The 25,484-nt window shown below is 42.6% G+C and overlaps 1 protein-coding gene across 1 annotated transcript; it reads left to right on the forward strand.

Moving 5' to 3' along the window:
• Positions 1-2,574: 2,574 nt before the first annotated feature.
• Positions 2,575-25,476, forward strand: LOC138957018 (fatty-acid amide hydrolase 1-like; the record flags this gene model as incomplete). Its single annotated transcript, XM_070328194.1, has 10 exons — positions 2,575-2,766; positions 4,053-4,109; positions 5,412-5,501; positions 6,022-6,093; positions 8,100-8,161; positions 8,560-8,766; positions 9,109-9,149; positions 11,367-11,491; positions 18,823-18,948; positions 25,248-25,476. Coding segments are annotated over exons 1-10 (1,201 nt in total), but the record flags the coding sequence as incomplete, so codon positions are not given.
• Between the last annotated feature and the right edge of the window lie 8 nt (positions 25,477-25,484).

Raw genomic sequence — 25,484 nt, forward strand, 5'->3', positions numbered from 1 at the left:
CCCCCCCTCCCCCTCATGTCTTTTGATCACGAAAATACCCAGCATGCTTCCTCCGAAAGCGGCGTATGGCTGCCTAAATGGCGGGGTAAAAACACACACACATAAAAAAAAAGAAGATTAATTATGAAGGCCGAAAGTCTTCAAGTTCAAGGAAATATAAAACTTCAGTCGACTTCATGGATACCGCATGCATCCTATCATCAGTGCATACATGTGCTTAGGTGCACGTCATGTTTCTACAACTAAATGAAAGCATTAATTAAGAACACAAACCTACCTTCCGCTAATGCAACGATCTTTCACGGGAAGATAGGACAGAATTTCGAGCAAAATGTTGTCTGGAAGCCTTCCTATGTGAATAGTGGAAGTCGCCATTTTGTTTGATCACGTGAACTTTACGGTTCCGCTCTGTCTGCTTGAGTAGTTTCCCCTGCAGCGCAAGAAACAACACTGGAAAAACAAAGTACAATCGGGTTGAAAGTCTCGTCGTCAATAAAACACTTGCAGATCTTGCTCTCATCTCCATTGTAGGTAAACATGTTTCCTCTGTTGTTTTCTTTCGCACTGTGTACGCTGAAGCTCGCGAATAAGCGTTAGTGTGTCCACAACTTGTGCCACATCACTCCGCAGTCTCTGCATGCATGCAGTCTCAGAGTCTGCTAGTGCAGAGGTTCAGAGTCCATGGGTCACGGGTGGGGCTAACAAACAAATCGAAAAAACAAAACAATTTAAGACTCCCTCCTTTTTAAGACCTTATTTTCTCAGACTTTCTGTTTATAACCTCTGTAGGCATGCTAACGTTAAATTAACTTTAAATTAACGTTTGCGGTAAACGTTAAATTAACCTAAAAAGTTAAAGTTAAACTTAATTTGCTCATCTGGTTAAAGTTAATGTAGGCTAATGTTAACTTTTTACGTTAATTTAACGTTAGTTTTACCAAAACAGAACCATTAAATAACATTAAATTAACATTAATTTTACGTTCTTCTTCTTCTTAGTGATAGGTAGCCAACATCAGTTAACCACTTACATAAAAAATCAAACTGCAGTGTTTATAATTTTAGTTTGGTTGATACCTAAGGCATGACTGAAAGCCCTGGGAGCTACGTGCACCTTGAAGTGTCAAGCACAGTAACTTTAAAGCTACTATCAAGTGGTAGTACAGCTGTTGGTATCTTTTCTTGTTAAATAGCATTTTACTAAGTGCATATGATCAGACCATATCTTGTCATGTTTAAAATCGGTGTTGTTCCCAGGCCTCAGTCTTTTGTCATTCACACATACTATTTTATTTTGACGCAATTGTTCTGACCCCAGGCCGAATATATCTGATACATGTAGCTTTATCAAGTGCCGTGAAGTGGGACACGTTCTGACACAACCATTTTTTTGCGATCAGGACATTTTGATCTATACTGGTACATGTTTTGAATCCATCAGGTCCAACTGACCCACACTGTCTTCTGTGCCTATGTGAACAACACTGTATAATTAGAAATGTAGGTATAAAATCAGCAGCTTTCTTTCCCCGTCAGTCTTACACTCAAACACACACTCAAACTTCATGACTGTTTTGAATGTTTGCCTCAGGGTAAGGAGGAAAACACTGCAGCCGTGTGGGCGAGGCTTGTCAAATATGATCAGTATTTTTTCACTTTCAGGGGAATAGTTGTGTCAGTCTTTCAAAGAGGGCAGACAGAATTAAAACCAGCTTTTGTGAGTTTTCCCCATCTTATTTTGTGCAGTTATGTAATTATCTGTGAATTGTTTAATTTTCAGTGAATGGAATAGATCTTGCAAGACATCAGTATGCCAGAGTTGCCAGCGATTTCCGGAATAGCTGGTGGCGTTCGGAGAAAAGCAGTGACATTAGTAACAGTGTCATGTGCTATCCTGATGGCTCGATGGTACTGGCGCAACCGGCAGCTGGACAAAAAGCTTGACAAGAAACGGAAGCAGTGTCTACAGACACTTGAGGAAGTTGAGAAGGAGTTACAAAAGGTATTTGGCAATTGGCGCAGGGCTACATGCACTGGGTTTTAAAATGCAAATAAGAAACAATTATTTAGCCATGCAAAGCTATGTCAAATCATTGTCTGTAAAAAGAAAAAAGTTATGTAGTTCAAAATATTGCAAAAAAACAAAATATTGCATAAAAAAAGAATACATTTTGTTACATTTCATTTGTTTCAAGTCACCCTCTCCAACCGCATCTCCATGGGTGGGATTCTTCTGGTGTCACGAACTGAAAACTCTGCCTGAACAATCCCTCTCCATGCGGTCAATGCGCATGCGCTAACATGGGGCGATTAATCAGGTCGTGAACACCCTAACCCTAACCCTAACCCATGGTTCGTTCGATCAAAGTGTCGCATTTTTTAAGTCCAAGATTGGCGCATGCGCATTGACCGCATTGAGAGGGATTTTTCAGCAGAGTTTTCAGTTCGTGACACCGGTATAATTATGCCGGAAATCCGGATTCGATTATGGCATTTTTTCTCTCTTTTTTCTCTCTTTTTTTTGTGTGTGTGTGTGGTTCGGTTGAGGTTGGTTCATCTGGTTCTTCAGGATTCATGACATTTTGTAGTCCCACCCATGCATCTCCACCCTCCCATCCCGATGTTTACTGTAATTTTTGTGTGCAGAACAAATTACCAGCAAGACAGAAAGAGGCCATTCTGTCGTTATCTCTGTCCACACTGCAGTCAAAGCTGCGAAGTGGAGAACTCAAAGCAGTGGATGTTCTCAGAGCCTACCAGGAGCAGGTCAGTTAAAACATGAAAACAGAATCAATTTTTATTCTTGGTGAGATTTTTTTTTATGTCAGATGCAAGAGCTAGGAGCTAGAGAATTCCTTGAAGTACAATACCACATTTACATACATTTTTATACGAATGAACACAAAGACGCACACACATGTAATTGCACACACTTGATTTGCACACACACATACATGCACACACACACACACACACGCACATACTGACATGTATAAATACATGTACCGTTTCGCTGTTTCTCTCTCTCTCTCTCTCTCTCTCTCTCTCTCTCTCTCTCTCTCTCTCTCTCTCTCTCTCTCTCTCTCTCTCTCTCTGGATCTCTCTCTCTCCCCCCTCCCTCCCACCAAATCACTCACTACAGAAAAAAGAGCTGCTATAGAGTTCTCTGTCCAATTCTTGTCTTTCATGAATGTGTCTTAATTGTTTTCTTTATCTTCGTTTTTTTTCTTTCTTGAATTTTATTTGATTTAAGGTGGAACTGTTTGAGTAATCCTATCGCCTATCAAGCCCCTGTGACCTGGAATAGATTACCTCTGCCTCTCAGACACACAGATTCTCTCACTACATTCAAGACAAATCTCAAAACACACCTCTTTCAGCGCAAGTGATTTCCCCTCCAGCATCTCCCCACCCACCCCATCCTGCCCCACCTCACCCCCTACCTAGTGCCTAAAATAACGTGTATATATATTTTCTGCGCTTTGTGTCAGCACTGTCTGTGTGTGTGCAAATAGTACTGTTGACACGTTTTTATATAGAAGCCTACTGTGGTTCTTGTGCTTAGGCTGTGTATTGGATTGTCACTGTATGCCTGCATTATTAGTTGTCAGTAATAATTATATGTGCTGATTGTTCTCTTTGCCTGCGCGCGTATAGTATGTTGGTTATGTTTGGTTATAGTATGTTTGCTTATGTTTGGTCGTTATCTTTGCCTGTGCGTGTATTGTATGTTTGGTCGTTTTCTTTGCCTGTGCATGTATAGTTTGTTGGTTATGTTTGGTCGGTTTCTTTGCCTGTGCGTGTATAGTATGCTTGGTCGATGTATGTATTGTAAAGTGCTAAGAGTAGACAATTTTCTAGAATAGCGCTATAAAAGTTTGCATTATTATTATTATTATTAACTGTTCATTGCTTAAAATTAATGTGTTTCAATCATCTCAGTGCCCATAGTCTAGGTCATTGGTAATGTGTGAAGGTAGGGCGAAGTTCTGATGACTGTTCCAAAAAATTTCCGGTATCGGTTTTATTTAATCTTTTTCTTTCCCTTCCAGGCTCTGAAAGTGAATGTCAAGATTAATTGTCTTACAGAAGCCATCACAGATGCACAGGTATGTATGTGTTTTTGTGTGTTTAAATTTACATTTCAGTAGCTCGAGTATAGTCATTATTATGTAATGATAGTTTTTGAGTCACTTGAGAAAAAGTGACTCTATGTAATCGGTCAGTGTTAGTCTGTCCGGCCGGCCGTCCGGCCGGCCGTCCGTAGACACCACCTTAACGTTGGACTTTTCTCGGAAACTATCAAAGCGATCGGGCTCATATTTTGTTTAGTCGTGACCTCCAATGACCTCTACACTTTAACGATGGTTTCGTTGACCTTTGACCTTTTTCAAGGTCACAGGTCAGCGTCAAAGGAAAAATTAGACATTTTATATCTTTGACAGGAAACTATCAAAGCGATCGGGCTCATATTTTGTTTAGTCGTGACCTCCAATGACCTCTACACTTTAACGATGGTTTCGTTGACCTTTGACCTTTTTCAAGGTCACAGGTCAGCGTCAAAGGAAAAATTAGACATTTTATATCTTTGACAAAGTTCATCGGATGTGATTGAAACTTTGTAGGATTATTCTTTACATCAAAGTATTTACATCTGTAGCCTTTTACGAACGTTATCAGAAAAACAAGGGAGATAACTAGCCTTTTCTGTTCGGCAACACACAACTTAACGTTGGGCTTTTCTCGGAAACTATAAAAGTGACCGGGCTCAAATTTTATGTGAACGTGACTCATTGTGTTGTGAATAGCAATTTCTTCCTGTCCATCTGATGCCTCATATAATATTCAGAACTGCGAAAGTGACTCGATCGAGCGTTTGCTCTTCTTGTTACATTTAGAATTCAGACTCGAAGCCAAACAAACTCTCTTTTTTTATGTAGCTGAATGTGTGGTTCACATCTCACATTGGTTCACATTGGTTGCGAGTCATTCATAAATATTGTAATTCATTGGTTATTTTATGTTTAATGACACATTCCAGTTAATTATTTTAACATTAGAGATTCTAGAAAAGATTCACATGCTTTCTTTTAACATATATTCAATTCTGGAGCAGGCAGTGGAACCCGGCAGTATGCATGCTATGGACTGAAAATTTAACAGGGGTGTAATTTTTGTGCCAATCTGCGCTGAATGCACTTTTTCTGTCAACCTAAACACACGTAAAAATAGCCCATCACTACAATGTCCAAATTATAGACAATTCTAAGCTTGCAGACCCTCCCCACAGTAAGCTGTTTCATTTCTACTCGGTCCCATCCCTGCATTATGTTGAATAAAATAAGGAACAAGATGTTTCAATGGGCCAGTAGAACACGTCTTCAATGTTTTTTCTCTCCTTTTTTTTTTAGGAGCTAGCAGCTGCATGCGATGAAACAGGAGACAAGACACGTTTGCTGCATGGTATTCCTGTCAGCTTGAAAGAAAATATCGGGGTGAAGGTATGGGCCAGGTTTTCAAAATGCATGTTTCGTTTGGATTTAGCAGATAAAAGACAATACCTAGCATATAATGACAAGTTGTGACACCCAAAAAAATATGTTTAGGGTTGTGGGTGTGAGGTTGAATGAACTCTGTGGAGTCAGCAAGTTGTTGTGGTTGAGGGTGCTTAGAATACTCGGTACAGAAAAGGTGACTCGACAACTGTCCGCATTTTCAATCATCCCGCCATGTAGGCAGCCATACGCTGTCTTTCGAGGAGTCCCCAAGAGTGAAGACCAAAATTCCATTGGGCTAAATCTGGAAGCTGTGGGTGTTTTATATTCAGGGTGTGTTATAATCTTAGCAAGAGAAGATGTGTTGAAATCAGCCATGTAGTAAACTGTGTATTCTAGTTTGTTTTGTAACCTGATGAAATGAAGCATTTTGGGAGCAGCTCTTACAAAGACAAAACTCAAGACTGATCTGTATTTATAAGCCTTGTGCTATTGATAGAAGGATGTGTACTGTGTGGTGTGACAGGGTTATGACAGAACTGGAGGTCTCCAAATCAACATTGGTGTTCCGTGTGACAAGGATGCTGTTATAACACAGGTAGGCTTGTCTTTTTAAATATAGGTATCATGACTTGTTTTGAAATTCTCACCCACGCACGCAAGCATGTATGCACACACACATGCACACTCCCAAACGCATGCATGCACACACATGCACACACACACACACACACACACACACACACACACACACACACACACACACACACACACACACACACACACACAGGCTGCACAAATTCCAGAATCAAAGCCTCAATGACAGGAAAGGGTTTGTTAGGAAAAGTTTGATTTAAAACAAAACAAGGTAGATCTGTCAGATATTATAAGCATCGAGCCAAGAGGCAGGTACTTTTGTTGTAATATCGGCATGGTACACTTAAATTATAAATTTCAATCACCCCGTCATATAGACAGCCGTACTCTGTTCTCGAATGATTTAAAAATGAAGCATCCTGGTAAAGGGATGTATAGGGGAGGAGGTTACCATAGATATACAAGACCACATGGGATCACTGCTGAACGGACATGATTGGTTCTCCCCACGCCAAATGTAACAGCTGCCTCTTTTTGCCCAACAGTTTTAAGGTCAAACCAATAACTCGCCATTATGCCTGTCTAATACACTGTGCCGAATATCCTTTCGATTATGAACATGTTGTATTCGGCAAAAACAAGAGACGAATGGACAGAAAAATTATTGAAAATTTGAAGCCTTACGAATTCTTGCGAATGTTTTACGAATGGTTGCGAGTGCTTGCGAATTTCTACCAATAGTTGCGAATGAAAACAAATCCATATACGAATTTCTTGCGAATTTATTACGAATGTTGCAAGTGGCCTTGGGAGTGTTGCGAGTCGAGTGCTTGCAAACACTTTACGAATAAAGCGATTACACCTATTCACATTGTTTGTAATTCTACTCTTACACTGTGCCGAATTGTCCTTGCGAATAGAATTTGCCAATAATTCGTAATAATCGGGACATGCTCGCAAGACATTCGTAAATGTTTTTAACCATTCGCCACCATTCGTCTATTGTTGCGAACATTAGCAACATGCTCCCAATATTCGCAAGGAAGGCATATTCTTCACTTGTTAACAACGTATTTGCAAGCCATTTGTAATCATCGCAAGGTATTTGTAGCGCTCGCAAGGCATTCGTAGCACTCGATTGCGTATGCGCTTCATTTGTAAAGTGTTTGCAACCACTCGCAAGGCCACTGATCGCAACATTCATCATACATTCGCAAGGATTCGTAAGGCTTCGAATTTTCAATTTTTTTTTCGTCCATTCGTATTTTTTGCCAAATACAACATGTTCATATTTGCAAGGATATTCGGCACAGTGTAAGACAGGCACAACCATTCGCAAGATGTTCACAAGGACAAGACCTAACGGTTGCGAATGCCTTGCGAGCGCTACGAATACATTGCGATGATTACGAATGGCTTGCGAATACTTATGAGTACGTTGCGAAAAAGTTTAGAATATGCTTTCCTTGCGAATATTAGGAGCATTTTGCTAATGCTCGGAACAATAGACGAATGGTGGCGAATGGTTAAGAACATTTATGAATGTCTTGCGACCATGTTCCCATCATTACGAATTAAAATTCGGCACAGTGTAAGGGTAGCATTACAGTGCTACAGGACACAACAAAATGCTCTGAGATACACCACTATCAGAATTTTAGCGATGGTAGTCGAGGGCCAGTCATGCTGAATAATTCAATGAATTGTACAAATTAATCCTTGAAAACTGAGTCTGCAGCATGAATAAATAAAGGGTTTACCATATACTTCATAATCTTGAACAATGAATCATTTTGATAACAATTAACAAGAAACAAGGATGAGAATTTGAATAGCAAACCAGGAAATAAACAGTTGCCGCGTATGATTGCATTATCATTATCATTGTGAAGTGTTTGGAGCTATTTATGGGACTTGCCCTTTAGAAAATATATTTATTATTATTTATTATTTTATGAATATGTGAATTAGATGTTATATGGTTAAAAAAAAAAAATCAATTTTCAGGTGTTAAAGAGGCATGGGGCAATTCCATTTGTTAGGACAAACATTCCTCAAGCTATGCTCAGGTAAGATGAATGATTTGAATCCTTAGGCATATAAACTGCTGTATAAACTCGTAGTTATCATACATGCAGTTGTTGTTGTGACACATGCAGCTGTTTACTGAAACAACAATGTTGTACTGAGTGTTCTTTTTGCTTTTTTTTGCAATGAGTTTGTCGATTAATGTTATTATCTGTGATTAAGGTTGTTATCTTTGTCTGTCTAGAGCTAGGAGGGGGAACTTGGGGGGGGGGGGGGGGATACACCTGTTCACCAGCACCATTGTGATGTGTTTTGTGTTATAGAGGTATATTTACAATTTTATGAACAGAAAATCCAAGAAAACAAGGTTGTGAAAGGGAAGAAATCTTTGAACTTGGTCTGCAGTATACTTTTCATGACGTTCAAATTTATTTTTCAGCTACACCTGTTCGAACCCAATCTTTGGAAGCACAGCCAATCCACACAACGTATTGCACACACCTGGGGGGTCATCAGGTGGGGAAGGGGCAATCATCGGAGCAGGGGGATCCATCATTGGCATAGGGTCAGACGTTGGGGGGAGCGTCAGGGTCCCGGCATCTTTCTGTGGCTGCTGTTCGCTCAAGCCTACTCTTGGGAGGTTCAGGTGAGAGTCTGTTTGCATGGGTGAGAGTGTTGAGGGACACGCGTTATCCACCTGCAAAGAATTTCTTTCAGGTGAAATGCCAGCCGAATGCTCAGGAGTAATTTTCAATATGGTTGGAAGTCTTTAAGATGTTTAAATTATATGCATTTTCTTTCATAATATAGAGATCCAACATTTAAACTTTCTGTCTGTCTGTGAGTTAGTGTGTGTGTCAGTGTGTGTGTGTGTGTGTGTGTGTGTGTGTGTGTGTGTGTGTGTTTGTGTGTGTGTGTGTGTGTGTGTTTGAATGTCTGTGTATTGGATTTAGATATTTGCATCTCACAAAATGCTTTTGCTTTTCAGTAAAATGGGATTTTACACTGTGACCAAGGGGCAGACACAAAGTAAGAACGAATGTTTACTTTAGTTTTCTATGCTTTGATTATACATTAGTAAATATATGCAATGAGACAAAGACTGCTGAAGGCACATACATGTACTAGATGATTACCCGCTTCGCCGGGTACCGGCTTCGCCGGGAAGAAGTAGCGCCGAATACTAGGCTGCGCCTGGGACCCGGCTTTGCCACACGGAGGAAGGGAGATAATCGCGGCTGAAAACACTGGAGAAGATAAGGAAGAGTTACTGGTAGTGGATCCAGACCCCCCCAAAAATATCGGTTCAGCGCGCACAGCGCTGCGCGCTGAGAGCACGTGTTGAAATATCTCATCGACCAGGTTGTGTCCCGGGTGTACCTGAATATGCCCACCAAATTTGAAACAGATCCATCGAGAACTTTGGCCGTGCATCGCGAACAGACAGACAGACACTAGTCGTATATATATATACTAGAGGAATACCCGGCTTCGCCGGGGTGAATCGCGAGACAGAGACAGACAGCGTGGCGGTTCATCACAATCACCTCTGCAGGCGAAGTCCTGTCAAACGGGATTGAGAATTTTAGAGCTTATTTCTTAGCCCCATATTATCTGTTGTGGCTTCTCAAATGCCAGAACATACAGACAGACAAAAGCCGCTAGACCCCATCACAAACAGAACTCTACAATCCACAGGTTTTTGCCCACACACACACACACAAACACACACACAGAGAAGCCGTATATATATATATGTATATCTATATCTATAAATATATAGAGATAGGTGAGAGTGTATTTTTCGCGTGGCTATAAATTGATTCGACCTTTTCACTTTGACAGTAAGAACAACTTACGGGTGCAAGGGAAGCGTTCTGGACAGCGCAGTGACATTCTAAAAATAGTTACTCAGAAACGGGAATTTGGGGTGAACGGCGCGAGACAGAGACAGACAGCGTGGCGGTTCACCACAATCACCTTTGAAGGCGAAGTCCTGTCAAACGGGATTGAGAATTTTAGAGCTTATTTTTTAGCCCTGTATTATCTGCTGTGGCTTCTCACATGCCAGAACATACAGACAGACTAAAGCCGCTAGACCACATCACAAACAGAACTCTACAATACACAGGTTTTTGCCCACACACACACACAAACACACACACACACAGAGAAGCCGTATATATATATGCATATCTGTATCTATAAATATATAGAGATAGGTGAGAGTGTATTTTTCGCGTGGCTATAAATTGATTCGACCTTTTCACTTTGACAGTAAGAACAACTTACGGGTGCAAGGGAAGCGTTGTGGACAGCGCAGTGGACAGCGCAGTGACATTCTAAAAATAGTAATAGTAACTTACAACTGAACGGGAAAGCCACACGAAGGAAGGGAGATAAACGCCAAACACTGGAGAAGATAAGGAAGAGTTACTTATAATGGTGAAATGAACACAAAAACCAAAATCAGTTCAGCGCTGCGCGCTGAGAGCACGTGTTGAAATATCTCATCGATGATATTGTGTCCGGGGTGTAGCTGAATACGGTGTCCAAATTTGAAAAAGATCCACCGAGAACTTTGGCGTTGTGATGTGGTGTAGCGGCTATGGTGTGTCGGTATGGGGGCCCGGGTAGCTGAGGTGGAACCAAAATAGCTGAGGTGGAACCAAAATCGGTTCAGCGCTGCGCGCTGAGAGCACGTGTTGAAATATCTCATCGATGAGGTTGTGTCCGGGGTCTCTCTCAATAAGCCCACCAAATTTGAAGCAGATCCATCGAGAACTTTGGCCGTGCATGGCGAATACACAAATACACAGACACACAGACACACACACAGACAGACACAAGTCGTATATATATATAGATATAGATAGTACTCTTGCAAAAAGTTCACATTCAACTTTGGAGAGGCTGTGTATCATGTATTATATCCTACATACGTGAGAGAGACCACCCATGACGTAGCAATATTGTCCACTTCACTAGTGGGTATATTATTGCTTCCTATGAAGAGTGGAATTTTTTACGAAGTAATTCTGGTGTCAGTTACAAAATTAATTCAGCCAAAACAAAAAACAAAACAAAATCCCATCCTGCACACAAAGCAGCCATGATACAGAGTTTTGGTATGTGTTCAAATGGAAGGATGATCTTGTCCCAGGTAATATTCTGGAAGGATCTGTTATTACTTGCAAGGTAGTCTGCCTGGAACATATCTTTGAAAAGAAAGAATTTTGCACACAGTTTCAGGAGTACCAGGGCCAATGGCTCGGGATGTTGACAGTCTGGTAGTGCTGACGAGGGTACTGTCATCGCCAGACATGTTCGAGCTGGATGCATCCCTTCCTCCGTTGCCATTTCAACAACAGGTCAGAGACAGAAAAAGAGATAAAAAGAAAGAGAGAAGGGATGGGAGAGACGGAGAGGGTGGGAGGAATGGAGAGGGAGAGAGATAGAACTGGAGCAGGAGAGACAGAGAGAGTACGTGGGAGAGAGAGGGAGGGAGGGATCGAGCTGGATGTTCGAGTTGGATGCATTCCTTCCTCCATTGCCATCAAACAACAGGTCAGAGAGACAGAATGAGTGACAGAAAGAGAGAAAGGAGGGACGCTCGGGGAGGGTGGAAGGAAGGGAGAGAGAGACGCAGACGCAGATAATTTATTCAATAGGCCATAGCCCCTTATGAATGGGTGTGAACAAACGGTTCACGTTGCAACTAATATAACTCATCAGGTGCAGAAAAGGTACAACATAATAACATAATAATCGCACAACACTACAGAATAAAACATATATTACACGGTCTTTAACTACGAGGTTACAACATCTCTTAATTTCAAGGCTTTATACAAATACAGGGATACATTTCTGATAACAGTTTCTTGAGGTGAGGCCAGGAGCAGGCTAAGTCTAAAAGTGCTTGGGGTTTTATAATATTTAAATGGGATAAATTTTTCTCTTAATCTGTTTAAGTATGGACAACAAAAAACAAAATGGACTTCATCTTCTTGCTTTTCTTTACAAAGGGGACACATCAACTGATCGGCATTATGTTTTTTATATCGGTTAGAATGCACAGCAATTTCTGAAATACCTAATCGAAACCTAGTCATAATAAACTTTAGATGTCTATCCATATTCAACAAAAGATAGGGTTTAATGTCATGTACAGTGCAGAATGTCCGATAAACAGCAATTAAATTACATATTATTACCCAACTCACATATAGCAATTAACTCTAGTTCAGTGCTGGTTACGCTGTACGCGTTCCCCTTGGTAACAAGGGAGACCACCCTAAAAAAGAGTGATCCATCCCATAATATCAGACCGATGTCCGGTCCAACATCCGTATGCGTGCGCATACGCCGCCATTTGTATCATTCTCTCTCAGCGGTTCAACTGGGAAGGACGCTCCTGATGTACGCTCCTGCTGTATTCAGCATTTTGTCTTAGTCTTTGGCTTTGGCATCTCCCCTTGGTCGTCGCCTAGCTGTTCACCTTTACCTACTTGTGTGGTGAGATCTTTCCGTTTTGTTATAACTTTAGCGACGTTTTCGTCGCTCGTTTTGTACTTGTGAAATTTTTCTGAAATTGTTTTTCTTTGAAATTTTTCGTGAGTTCTTTCGCTATGGCGGAGGCTGCGCTTGTTGATAGCGTGAATAGGAAGCCGAGTTCGAGGCAGGTGCCTGACGATTCGCCTCCTAAACGTAGCTCGAGGAGAGAGAAGGGCGCAGGAAAATCCGCGTCTGTTTCTTCTGATTCAACTTCTGTTAAATCTCCCGTGTTAGCAGACGTCAGTTTAACTTCCGGTCAGGCTTGTTTACGTTCTGGCAATAGTGGCGGTTCGCGCAAAAGAACTTCTTCTTCTGCTTCTGCTTCTGCTTCAACTTCAGATGGCTGCCCTGGGTTAGCGCCAGCTGAAGTTGCGTCTTTATTGTTGACTTTGAGCGCTCAAGTTTCGACACTTGCGTCGGAATTATCTTCCACTAGGGAGGAATTACGTGCGCTTCCGTCGGGTGTTTCTGATGTTCTCTCCTTAGCACAGGTACGGCAGTCTCCTGCAGTTCCGGCTTCGACTTCCGCTTTGCCTTCGGCGACTGTGACTCGGGCGGATGTCCATGCTTCGCAGGATGGGAGTACCAAGTTGGTGTCTCTCCTTTGTGGGACACCAGTTCAAGGTATGTCTACACCGCTTGCCGGTGTGCGAGCTCAGGGGGCTCTCTCTGGCGTTGGTAGTCGTGAGAGTTCCCACGAGCAGCGAAAGGACGAACGCCTCCGTACGTCTCTTTATGAGAATATCGGGGACCGTTTTAGTCCTCTTCCGCCCGGGGGGCAGGAAGTGGTCGGTTCTGCCGACGATAAACTGTCTGATGTTCTGCCTCCTGGCTCCGAGCTTGATCTCGAGTCGGAGTGTAGGGCGGAAGACGGGGATGCCTCAGTGGTAGAGGATTCCCAACTGAATTTGCCCGTGAAGCTGTCAGCCGCAGTGGCGCTGGCGGCGGAAACGGCGTTCAGATACTTTCCGGAAGGGGTGGTGAAGGACAAGGCTCAGCTTCACCCACCTCGTTCTGCTTTTGACGATTTCCGGAGTGCTCAGGAGCAACGGCCTCGCTACCGCTTCCGGGAATCGTCAACTATTGCCTATGAAATGGCTAACGTCTTGTGTGGTAAACGCAAACCGGCGGTGCCGTTGTTGGTTCAGCACGGCGAGGCCCCGGAAGACGTTGTCTCTTGGCTGGCTCAGCCTGGGGCTCGGGCTGCTTCCGGTGTTCCGAAGTTCAAGCTCACCCCTTATCCTGTGAATCTGATTGACTCTTTTGCTCTGCCCTCAGGGGCACTTCCGGTGACGCCGGAACTTGCTGCTTTGAGAGAGGACGGGTACAATAGGGATAGAGTTGTCCCATGTACTGACGGTTCTCTCACAGCTGTGGAGGAAGTGGGAAGGTCTTTGCTGGAGCTCACGTCCGTGTCGGAGTCTCTGCAAAGGTCTTTATCCAGATCGATTGCCACATCTCTTGATCCTTTTGAATTTCGGTTTGATGCGTCGCCGACAGATGTTTCAACACTGCTGGCTACTCTGGGCAAGGTGACTAGAGAACAGGTTACTTTGTCTGCCCGGCTGTATACTCACGCGGTGCTTTCAAGGAGATCAGCCTTCTTGACGGGGTCCAGATTTCGGGACACCGCGACTGTGGAGAGGCTGAAGGTCTCCCCTTTTGCTGAGGGGTCTCTCTTAGGGCAGGCGTCTTTCGATGCACTCCAGAAAGAGACGCAGGACGCGCGGGATGTAGCGATCGCGCGTTTGGCTTCACAGGGCTTCCAGAAGCCTCAGGGCAAGTCTCAGACTCAGGCGTTTTCTTCTGCTAAGCCTCAGACGTCTTCGTCAGGTGGTGGGAAGGCCCAGAAGCAGTCATTCTCCTCCAGGGGTAGGGGGCGTGGAGCTCCTTACCCTAAGAGGGGTCAGTCTTTCGGGGGTTCCAGGGGGTCGGGGCGTAAGCCTCACCCCCAATGAAACTTCCCCGAACAACACATCCCGGTGGCCCCCGCACTAGTTGTAGCGGGCGGCCCGTCCAGGGCCCTTTCTTCCTGGCTGCAACTGGTGGCCAGCAAGTGGGTCACGGGGATAGTGTGTTCGGGGTTCCGGCTTCTCTGGTCAGGGCAGAAGGCTCCCCTGGTCAGGATAATCCCGCCCTGCAGGGCGCCAAAGGATTTGGTGGCACGGAACGCGGTCCAGGAGGAGGTCTCGGCTCTGCTGCTCAAGGGAGCTATAGAGGAGGTCTTGGACGCGCGGTCCCCGGGGTTTTACGGCAGACTTTTTGTAGTGCCGAAAGCCTCGGGGGCGTGGAGGCCGGTGTTAGATCTTTCTCCTTTGAACAAGTTTCTGAGAGTAATCAAGTTTACCATGGAAACTCCAACTTCGGTTCGGGAGGCCTTACGGCCGGGAGATTGGGCAACGTCGATCGATCTTACAGACGCTTACTTTCACGTCCTCATACATGTCGCGGACAGGAAGTGGCTTCGCTTCCCTTGGGGCGGCAAAGCTTACCAGTTCAGGGCTCTGCCGTTCGGCCTGTCTTTAGCTCCGTGGATTTTCACGATTGTGGTCAGGCAGCTTTGCGCTCTTGTGAGACAGGAAGGCATCCGTCTCAGAGCATACCTGGACGATTGGTTAATCCTTCACCAGAACAGGGGGCTTTGCGAGGCTCATACGCACAGGGTGCTGAGCCGGGCGGCACAGCTGGGTTTCTCTGTCAACCTGACAAAATCCGAGTTGGAACCATCCCAGACGTTTTCTTACCTGGGCATGGAATTCGACACGCTTTGGTGGTCTGTCCGTCCGTCTCAAAGGCGGATCGACAAGCTTCAGGGTCTGATTCGGTCTCTCTACGGAGAGAATCACGCCAGTGCAAGGGTTCTGACTTCGGTTCTGGGTCAGATGGAATCCATGGCTTCCCTCATTCCGTTGGGCAGGGTTCACAAGAGGCCTTTTCAGGCCTCCCTGCAGTCAAGGTGGGATCAGACATCCCAGGACTGGAGTGCCCCGATCGCACTGGGAACTTGGTTTCAGCAGACCACAGGTGTTTGGCTTCTTCCGGATTTGTTCCGGGGTGTTCCCATTGTTCGTCCACCGCCGGAGAGAGAGTTGTTTACGGACGCATCTCTGACGGGGTGGGGTGCTCATCTGGACGAGCACATGGTTTCGGGAGTTTGGGATTGCTCTCAGGCCTCCCTACATATCAATGTACTGGAGTTGGAGGCCGTTTCCCTGGCGCTTCTAGCGTTCAAGCCTTTCCTGGAGGGCAGTCATGTACGTCTTCACACCGACAACATGTCTGTGGCGTCGTATGTGAACAAGCAAGGGGGGACTCGGTCTCACAGTCTTTCCGACATTGCATGTCGCATTCTCAAGTGGTGTCACGCCCAGCACATTCTGTTGTCAGCAGTGTACTTGAAGGGCAGTCTGAACGTCCTTGCAGACACTTTGAGCAGAGGGGACAGGATTGTTCATTCAGAGTGGACTCTCACACACCAGTCTTTGCAGCGGCTTTGGTCGCAGATCGACAAGCCCAAGATAGATCTCTTTGCGACGAGGTTTTCGGCGAGACTGCCTCTCTTTGTGTCCCCCTTCCCGGATCCTCTGGCCTGGAAGGTGAATGCTCTGGAAGTGGATTGGTCAGATCTTCCGGCGTATGCCTTCCCTCCGTTCTGCCTCTTAGGCAAAGTCCTCAGGAAAGTGGACTTGGAGAAACCAGCGCTGGTTCTGGTCGCTCCTCTGTGGCCAAGCCAGCACTGGTTTCCCGACCTACTGCGTCTAGCAGTTCGGCCCCCAATCCCTCTCGCCCTGAAAAGAGGAGATCTCGTGCAGCCTCGGTCAGGCGTTCAGCACGAGAACCCACAGATCCTGGCCCTTCACGCGTGGATTCTGTCCGAAGCGCTTTGCGTAGGGCAGGGGCCTCTTCCCCTACTCTGAGATTCGTTGGACATGCGCATAGAAAATCGACTTCTTCGGTTTACTCATCGCACTGGGCCTCTTGGTCTAGGTGGTGCGCGCTTAACGGGGTTAAACCTCTTTCTCCTAGGTCTATTCATGTAGCCAACCATCTGTCTTGGTTGGCTGATCAGGGGGCTTCTCCCTCTTCTATTAGGGTCCGGAGGTCGGCGATCTCTTCGACCCTCGCGCAATTAGGCCACAAAATTTCGCTCGGAGGGGTTATCGCTAGTGTTATTAAGGGGGCTGCCCTTTTAGCAGCTCGTTCAAAATCGCTTCTCCCTGCATGGGATTTGTTCCTGGTCTTACGTTTCTTAGCCTCGGATGAGTTCGAGCCTCTTCTGTCAGCCACTTTGGCCGATTTGACGCGTAAGACTGTGTTTTTAACGCTTCTCTCTACTTCTAGGAGAGGTAGTGAGGTGCATTCTTTGTCGGGTTTAGACAAGGACATTGCGTTCGAGAAGGATGGTTCCATTTCTCTCAAATTTGTTCCCGGCTTTCTCGCGAAAAACCAGAAACCTGGCCAGCTTTCTCCAATCTTGCGCATTCCACCCTTGAGCAAGATTTTGGCTCCTGGAGATCCCGATATTGCAAATTGTCCTGTGAGAGCTCTCCGATGTTACCTGTCTCGAACTCGGCCTGTTAGGTCAGAAAGTCAAAAGCTTCTTTTCATATCTTTAAACACGGCTAGGTGTAAGGATATAGCGAAGGTGACTCTGGCCAAATGGATCTCCACTCTGATCAAACGAGCATATGCCTGGTGGCTAGTGCAGTCGGGTGATGCTAGGGCAGTGTTGCCTCTCACCGCGGCTAGAACCCATGAGGCGAGAGCCTGGGCATCCTCATTGGCAGTTCTTCGGTCCGGCAAGCTAGCCGAGGTACTGGAAGCTGCGTATTGGCGCTCTGAGGACGTTTTCGTCAACTTTTACCTCAGAGACGTCGCTTCTGTCAGACAGGATGGAAGCTCCGCGCTGCCTGCCATGGTAGCGGCGGGACAGGTCCTGCGTGCCTAGTTTTGGTAAGTACCCACCACCTATAGTAGCAATCTGCTATATGTGAGTTGGGTAATAATATGTAATTTAATCCAAAATTTTAATAATAAATTTTCATTTAATTAATATACTTACCCAACTCACATCGTTTAAACCCTCCCGCCTCCCCGCTGTGGTGGTATTGGGTTCTAAAAAAGTAGTGAGTTGGGCTTCGTTCGAATGATACAAATGGCGGCGTATGCGCACGCATACGGATGTTGGACCGGACATCGGTCTGATATTATGGGATGGATCACTCTTTTTTAGGGTGGTCTCCCTTGTTACCAAGGGGAACGCGTACAGCGTAACCAGCACTGAACTAGAGTTAATTGCTATATGTGAGTTGGGTAAGTATATTAATTAAATGAAAATTTATTATTAAAATTTTGGAATCTATCACTATTTTGTATATGATAATCCCACTCTTGCCATCTGCAATCGACCAACCTTTCCCTAAAAACACACAAAAAATCTTTTTCATTAACAACGCCCTGATTCAACCACACAAAACCAAAACCATACTCATACAATTTACAACGAACACTTGAGGCCCAGTTTTTTTTTACCACTCTCATCCATTTTATACATTTCATATGATTTACGAGGAGAGAGAGAGAGATAGAAATGCCGAAGCAGGGGAGATATATGAGAGAAATTGAGAGAGATCGAGAGAGAGAGAGACAGACAGACCAACAGAGAGAGAGAAAGAGGGAGGGCGGGAGTGAGGAAAAATGGACAGAGAGAGGGATGGAGCTGGATTTTGTAGCTGGATGCATCTCTTCCTTCCTAGCCATTTCAAGAACAGGCAATTAAGAGAGAAAGAAAGAAAGAAAGGGAGAGAGAGAAGGGGAGAAAGAAAGAACAAATTGAAGAGAGAAAAAAGAAGAAAGAAAGGGAGAGAGTAGAGGGAAACGGGGAGGGAGAAAAAATTGAGGGAGAGAGTAGGAGACAGGGAGAGGGACCGCTGAAGGTAGAGAGAGGTAGAAAGTGTGTGTAACTGTAGCAGCTGTAATTGACTAAAATCATAGACAGTGTGTGTATTATAAATGCATATATGGTTTTTATTTAAATTCTCTAATATGTAATAGTAATACTGAAAATGTTCATGAAGACATCAACATGTTCCAGTGTGTCAGCAGCAAAAAAAGTTTTCCTTACCATATGTTGTTTATGTTAAAGCTGCTGAACAGCACTCACAGATTGCGAATTGGATATTACACATGGGACGGCAACTTACCGCCAGTGCCAGTGGTTTCCAGGGCTGTAAGAGAGGCCAAGAAGGTTCTGGAGGATCTTGGACATACTGTAGGTGATGGTTGTACAGTGGTACCCCTCCCTACACCCCTTCCCAAGACCCCCATCTTAATTAAGACCTCTTTTTTTTTAAGACCTTAAGACTGTTCTTAATGTCTGTAAATGTACATCCCTGTTAAGACCCCTCCCCTTTAAGACTCGATATTGTCTCAGATATTTGGAGGTCTGTCATTTTACATGAGTATGGGTTGTTGCTGTGTTCATTTTTGTCGTTTTGTTTTTTGGCTGTCATGATGGGGTGGCCGAGTGGTAACGCACTTGCGCTCGGAAGCGAGAGGTTGCGAGTTCGACCCTGGGTCAGGGCGTTAGCAATTTTCTCCCCCCTTTCCTAACCTAGGTGGTGGGTTCAAGTGCTAGTCTTTCGGATGAGACGAAAAACCGAGGTCCCTTCGTGTACACTACATAGGCATAGATAAAAATGTCCACCAAAATACCCTTGTGACTTGGAATAATTAGGCCGTGAAAAGTAGGATATGCGCCAAAATGGCTGCGATCTGCTGGCCGATGTGAATGCGTGATGTATTGTGTAAAAAAATTCCATCTCACACGGCATAAATAAATCCCTGCGCCTTGAATATGTGCGCGATATAAATTGCATAAAATAAAAATTTGAAAAAATAAATGATTCCCTGCGCTTAGAACTGTACCCACGGAATACGCGCGATATAAGCCTCATATTGATTGATTGATGATGATTCAGGTTGCTTTCCCTGTAAATTGTGAGGTTCTCTTGTGGAATGGTTGCCAACGATTTTGTCTTGTATCTTCTTTCAACTGTTTATTTTATTAAGTCACCAGACTTTTGATCTGAACATGTTAAAGTTTCAAATGTGCCCTTTATTGTAGGCTTCCTTGGAGGTTAGGGAAGGATTTGGGGGTCAGTAGTGTTGTTGACTCTTTGTGAAAAATCTCTTTTTTTTTTTTTTATTATTCTTTTTTCTTTTCCAGACAATATAACATAAGACAGATCAAAAACAGTCTACATAGGGTAGCAAATATCCAGTTGAGGCCATCTCAACCATATCACTTACATACACACATATAAACAGACAGTACAAAAAGGATAGAGGGAAAAGAGAGAGGAAGAAAGAAGAGTGACAGAAGAGAATAAGGATCAGGGAAAGAAGAGGAAGAGGATAGCGAGCGGTGACCAGGCTAAAAAAATAAAATAAAAATAAAAAATAAAAATAAAAAAACATAAAATCATTCCATCGCATGCCTGTACAGACTCCAGTTTCTGTTGAAAGAAGTTAACTCATTGTTAACCAATGCATTGTGCTTCTCTGCCAAAAATCTTTGTTTTAGAGTTAAAACAAGAACCTGAAAATGGGGGCCGGTCGTACGTATTTTAGATGTATAAATGTGGTATTTTGCGATTAGAAGGAACAAATCAAAGGTTTTGTCCGTCACACAGTTTGTTTGGTAGCCACAGATAATAAGTTGCTTATACAGTCTAACATTAGTACAATGTACAAAATTGTCTCGCATCCACTGAAGGAAATCATTCCAAAAGGCCTGTGTTTTTATACAGTCCCAAAAAAGATGTTCTAGCGTTTCCTCCTGCTGTCCGCAGAAAGTACAAATAGGAGATTCAACAATTTTTCTCAGATGCAAAAAACGCTGGGTGGGTATAATTCTATATATCAGTCTATACTGAAACCATCTGAGACGTACGTCCTCAGTTGTTCTTTTAATTTTTAGAAAAACCTTATTGACATCTACATTACAGTTCAGTGCAGCTGTCCACTTTTCAATACATTTCAGAGGATCAGTATTCTTAATCAAATATCCATAGACATGTTTAGAACCACCACTGGCCAAGCACTGCCAGACACATGGGTCACTTACCACAAAGTTATCACAAAAGTCAATTTCTAGCTTACATTGATACTTCTTAACAGCCCGTACTATTCCTTGATATAACAAAAAATTAACAGTCACATTTGGGTATTTTCTGCTAAATTCATCATAGGTCAAAAATCCATCTTCCTTCAGCAAGTGACCAACAGAAACAATACCACAATGTGCCCAGCTTCTAAGAAACAACACCTTCTTGTCTCTGCATATATTGATATTATAAAAAAGACATTCAGATACAAAGTCATGAAAAGAAGATGGAATACATTTGTTACACACTTTTTTATAATGTTTAAAAACATCAACCCAAAAAGGATTAACAATTCTTTGCATCAGTACATTTGCAAACTCGCCCCCACGTTGTTTCACAACTCGGACAGCAGGACATAATGCATAGAGAATTTGTGTAATTTTTCCATCATCATGTAAAACTTTCATTAGCCAGTTTATCTTCAATGACGATAGAAAAACTCTCACGTTAACCATTTTAAGTCCCCCCTCTTCATATGCCTGATACATGGAGGTTCTTTTAATTTTGTCAATTTTCCCGTCCCAAACAAAATTAAACAGTAGTTTCTGTAGATTAGCTAGAAAATCTTCATCTGGGTCTGGCAAATTCATAAATAGGTAGGTAAGTTTGGACAATGCCAAAGTCTTAATGACTGTTATTTTTCCGAAAGGGGTTAAATTCCTTCTGGACCATGAGTTGAAAATTCTCTTAATCTCCACAAACTTATTTTCATAGTTTATTGGAACAATTTCCTCGATGTTTGTCGAAAACCAGATACCCAAAACTTTGAAAACAGTGGGATTCCAAACAAAGTTGTGTTCTGGCATAAACTTAACGTTAGAATTTTTAGAGGCTCCTATCCACACTGCTGACGACTTATCATAGTTAATAACTAGACCTGACAAAGAAGCAAATGTCTGTAGTGTTTCTACACATGCACAAAAAGAATCTTTGGTACCATCAAGGAAAAAAGTAGTGTCATCCGCATATTGTGACAATAAAATTTCGACATCAAAAAAATTCAGTCCCTTTATTTTTGGATTCTGACGCATCATTATTGCCATAATTTCGGCACAAATTAGAAAAATATAAGGAGACAAAGGGTCCCCTTGACGGGTTCCTCTCTCCAGATTAAACCACTTTGAATATTGTCCGTTTACTGCTACACATGATTTACTATTTCTGTAAAAAGTTAATATCCACTTTTTTATATCATTTCCGAAGTTAAATTTATTCAGTGCTTTTTGTATAAACGACCATGCAATGCTATCGAAAGCTTTTTCAAAGTCTACCATTAACAGAAGGCCATCAGCTTGTCGTTCATTAGCATAAATAATAGAATCATAGAGTAAACGAATATTTTCGCCTATATTCCTACCTTGCATAAACCCTTTTTGATCTTCATGAATTATGGTTGGGAGAACACGTTTCAGCCTTTCAGCAATGCAGGTGGAAGCTATTTTGTAGACAGTATTTAAAAGAGTAATAGGACGCCAATTTTTTAGAAACCTTTTATCTTTCCCTTCTTTGGGTATGCAGGTGATCACTCCTTGACGTTGTGTTACCGACATTTCACCTTTTCTAAAGCCTTCATTAATTGAACGAAGCAAGAAAGCACCTAGATCAATAAAGAAAATTTTAAAAAATTCTGCTGAATATCCATCCGATCCGGGGCTTTTATCGTTTTTAAGTTGTTTTACTGCTTTGACTAATTCTTCTTTACAAATAATACCTTCAAGTCCATCACGTTCTTCATCAGTCAAAACAGGATGTTCTAAGTTATTAGGAATGTCTTCATTCGTTATATTATGTTCCCTTGAAGCATACAACTGTGCATAAAAGGATTTAACTTCTTTAGTAATCTCATCACTGTCACATAAAAGTTCGCCATTGTCCTTTTCAATAAAACACATAGCCTTTTTGACAAAGTTTCTTTTTTCAAGACTACAGAAATATTTAGAATTTTTTTCACCATCTGCGATCCATTTTGCTCTTGATCTAACAATCAACCCGTCTACTTTTTTCTGTCTTAACTGAAACAACTCTTGCCGCTTCTGTTCCAAAATAGTTACATTCTCATCATTTAGATTACTTTCTAAAACCTTAATCTCATCCATCAGATCAGTCTCCCTTCTGCAATTTTCTCTCTTTTTCTGCGCTGCAAACGACATAGTTTTACTTCTTATCTCTAAAAGTAACATTTCGAAAAATAATTGATCGTCAATAGTTAACTGTAACTCCTCATCATCAATCTCTGCAATGTTAACTGTATCATACACAAGAACAGCATACTGCTTTTTAACCTCTAAAATACATTCCTTAACTAAGCGAACATACTCAATATCTTTTAATAAACCATTATTAAATTTCCAAAAGGATCTATGCCTTTTGACAACATCAGTTTTAAAACTCAGAGATACAACAGAATGATCTGAGCAATATCCAGGTGAAATATTAACATCATCCACAACAAGACCAAGTTGTTCAGAGACAGCAAAATAATCAAGCCGGCTTCTCTGTGTGCTATTAGTTCTTCTCCAAGTATACTTTCTCACATCACCATGAATAGCTCTAAAAATGTCAACAACATCATGCTGTTCAAAAAAATCAGTTATTTCTTTTCTACTCCTATTTCTATACACATTGCTTGGATTGCTAGAGTCCATTTTTGGATTCAAAGGAACATTCCAATCTCCCCCCATTACTAACAGTTCATTATCTAACAAAATAACACTGTTAAACAGATCAAGAAAAAACTCAGGATGATCTCCACTACTGGGACCATAGACATTCACCACTGTCATACGTTTATTTAGAAGTTCAATATCTAACAAAATGTACCGCCCCGATTCATCTTTTATGGTATTGTGTAATTTGTATTCAAAATTATTTTTAAACAATATCGCTACTCCCCTACTAGCTGAACTATCCCCGTTAACTACAACATCAAATCCCCACAGTGATCGGATGAAATTTTCATCTTCTGTTTTCCAATGTGTTTCTTGCAACATAAAGATATTATTATCAGAATTTCTCAAAAAGTCAAATAAGTCTTTTCTTTTCTTATAATCATTTAGTCCATTTACATTGAAAGTGCAGATCCTCAGTTTTTCACAATTGCTTGCCATCATATTTCATAATCGGGTATAGCCAACAGTTACAGAGAATATTTACAGAAAAAACAAAAAGCAAAGACAGTATACTCCTGCACTCACATAAAAAAAATAGAGCAAACACGCTATGTAATGCACTTCTGCAAACACAACCCTGTAATAGATTAAACCAGCAGTCAGCATACAAACACACACATGAATGATTTGACCTAGTAAGCAAATAATGTGTAAACTTGCACTCACACAGATCTAAAAAAACAAACAAGTCAAATATACTTTCACAAGCACAGCACTGCAACAGAAATAAACCATGATCAGAGTGTACATGCACACCTATATATTCAGACCTGGACAACAAGTAATATAGACATTTGCCCATATGCTCTAAGGAAAAGTCACACCTGCCATACACACATTCACAGAAGCTAGTCTGCAACAGAAGTAAGCCTTGATAAAGAGACAAGAGCACACCAAAATAAGCAGACATAATAAGTGGGTCAGGTACACATTTGGACCTACACAGATCAAATAAACCAAACAAGTTGTATACACCATCACAAACATAACCCTGCAACAGAAGTACACCATGGTAAAGATAAGCAAACAAAAGTACACACACATATCCAGGCATAAATGACATGTCAGGTACATATTTGCACCTACACAAATCAAAAATAGCAAACAAGTCATGCACACACCCACCAACATAGCCCTGCAGCAGCTTTGGGCAACAATCAGCATACCAATGGCAGTATTCACATAGATAAGCAGATATGCATGCACATGCAGCAAACAGATATTGAACACACTCGCACTTACACAAATATGGTAAAACATTTAACCACACACAAACATCCCCATGAAGTAGATATAATCCACAGTCAGGATATAAATGTACGCATGAGTATTCAAATACAGGAGACATGTCATGTACACACTCACCAGCAGAGTGCAAAAACAAATTCGTGCACAAGACCCTAATCAGAAATTCGGCAATCAAATCCATCTTCTAAACATGCGGGGAGAAAGAATCAACATAAAAGGCGGAATATACACATGACAACAGTTGAGTAACACACATGTAGGCCTAATCTCTTCTTGTCCCTGACAAATTTGAAAACAAGTGAAGCACATGCACTCGTAATTACAGCAGTTGGTTGCCTCCAGTTGTAATATATGGTGTGTGTGTATGTGTGTTTGTGTGTGTGTGTGTGTGCGTGTGCGTGTGGGGCGTGCGTGCGCGCACCATCTCCCTTTTGAAAAGCTGCTTCTTTTCTAGTAAACCGTTTTTGCTGTTTTCTTTTGATTAGTTGGTGGAGTTTAGCCCCATAGACTATTCCCAGAAGTTTGCTGAGCTGTTCATTGGCACGATGCTGGGCGCCGACCAGGGACAGACGTTGAGAAGCAAAGTGTCAGTCTCCCTCTCATCTTCTCTGCTCTTGCAGATACAGTGGAACCCCCCTTTAAAGACCCCCATCCAATTTAAGACTCCCTCCCTTTTAAGACCCAGCTTTTTCAGACTTTTTGTTCATAATCTCTGTAAATGT

Source organism: Littorina saxatilis, unplaced genomic scaffold (genome assembly GCF_037325665.1).
Source record: "Littorina saxatilis isolate snail1 unplaced genomic scaffold, US_GU_Lsax_2.0 scaffold_1517, whole genome shotgun sequence".
Taxonomy (NCBI): Eukaryota; Metazoa; Mollusca; class Gastropoda; order Littorinimorpha; family Littorinidae; genus Littorina; species Littorina saxatilis.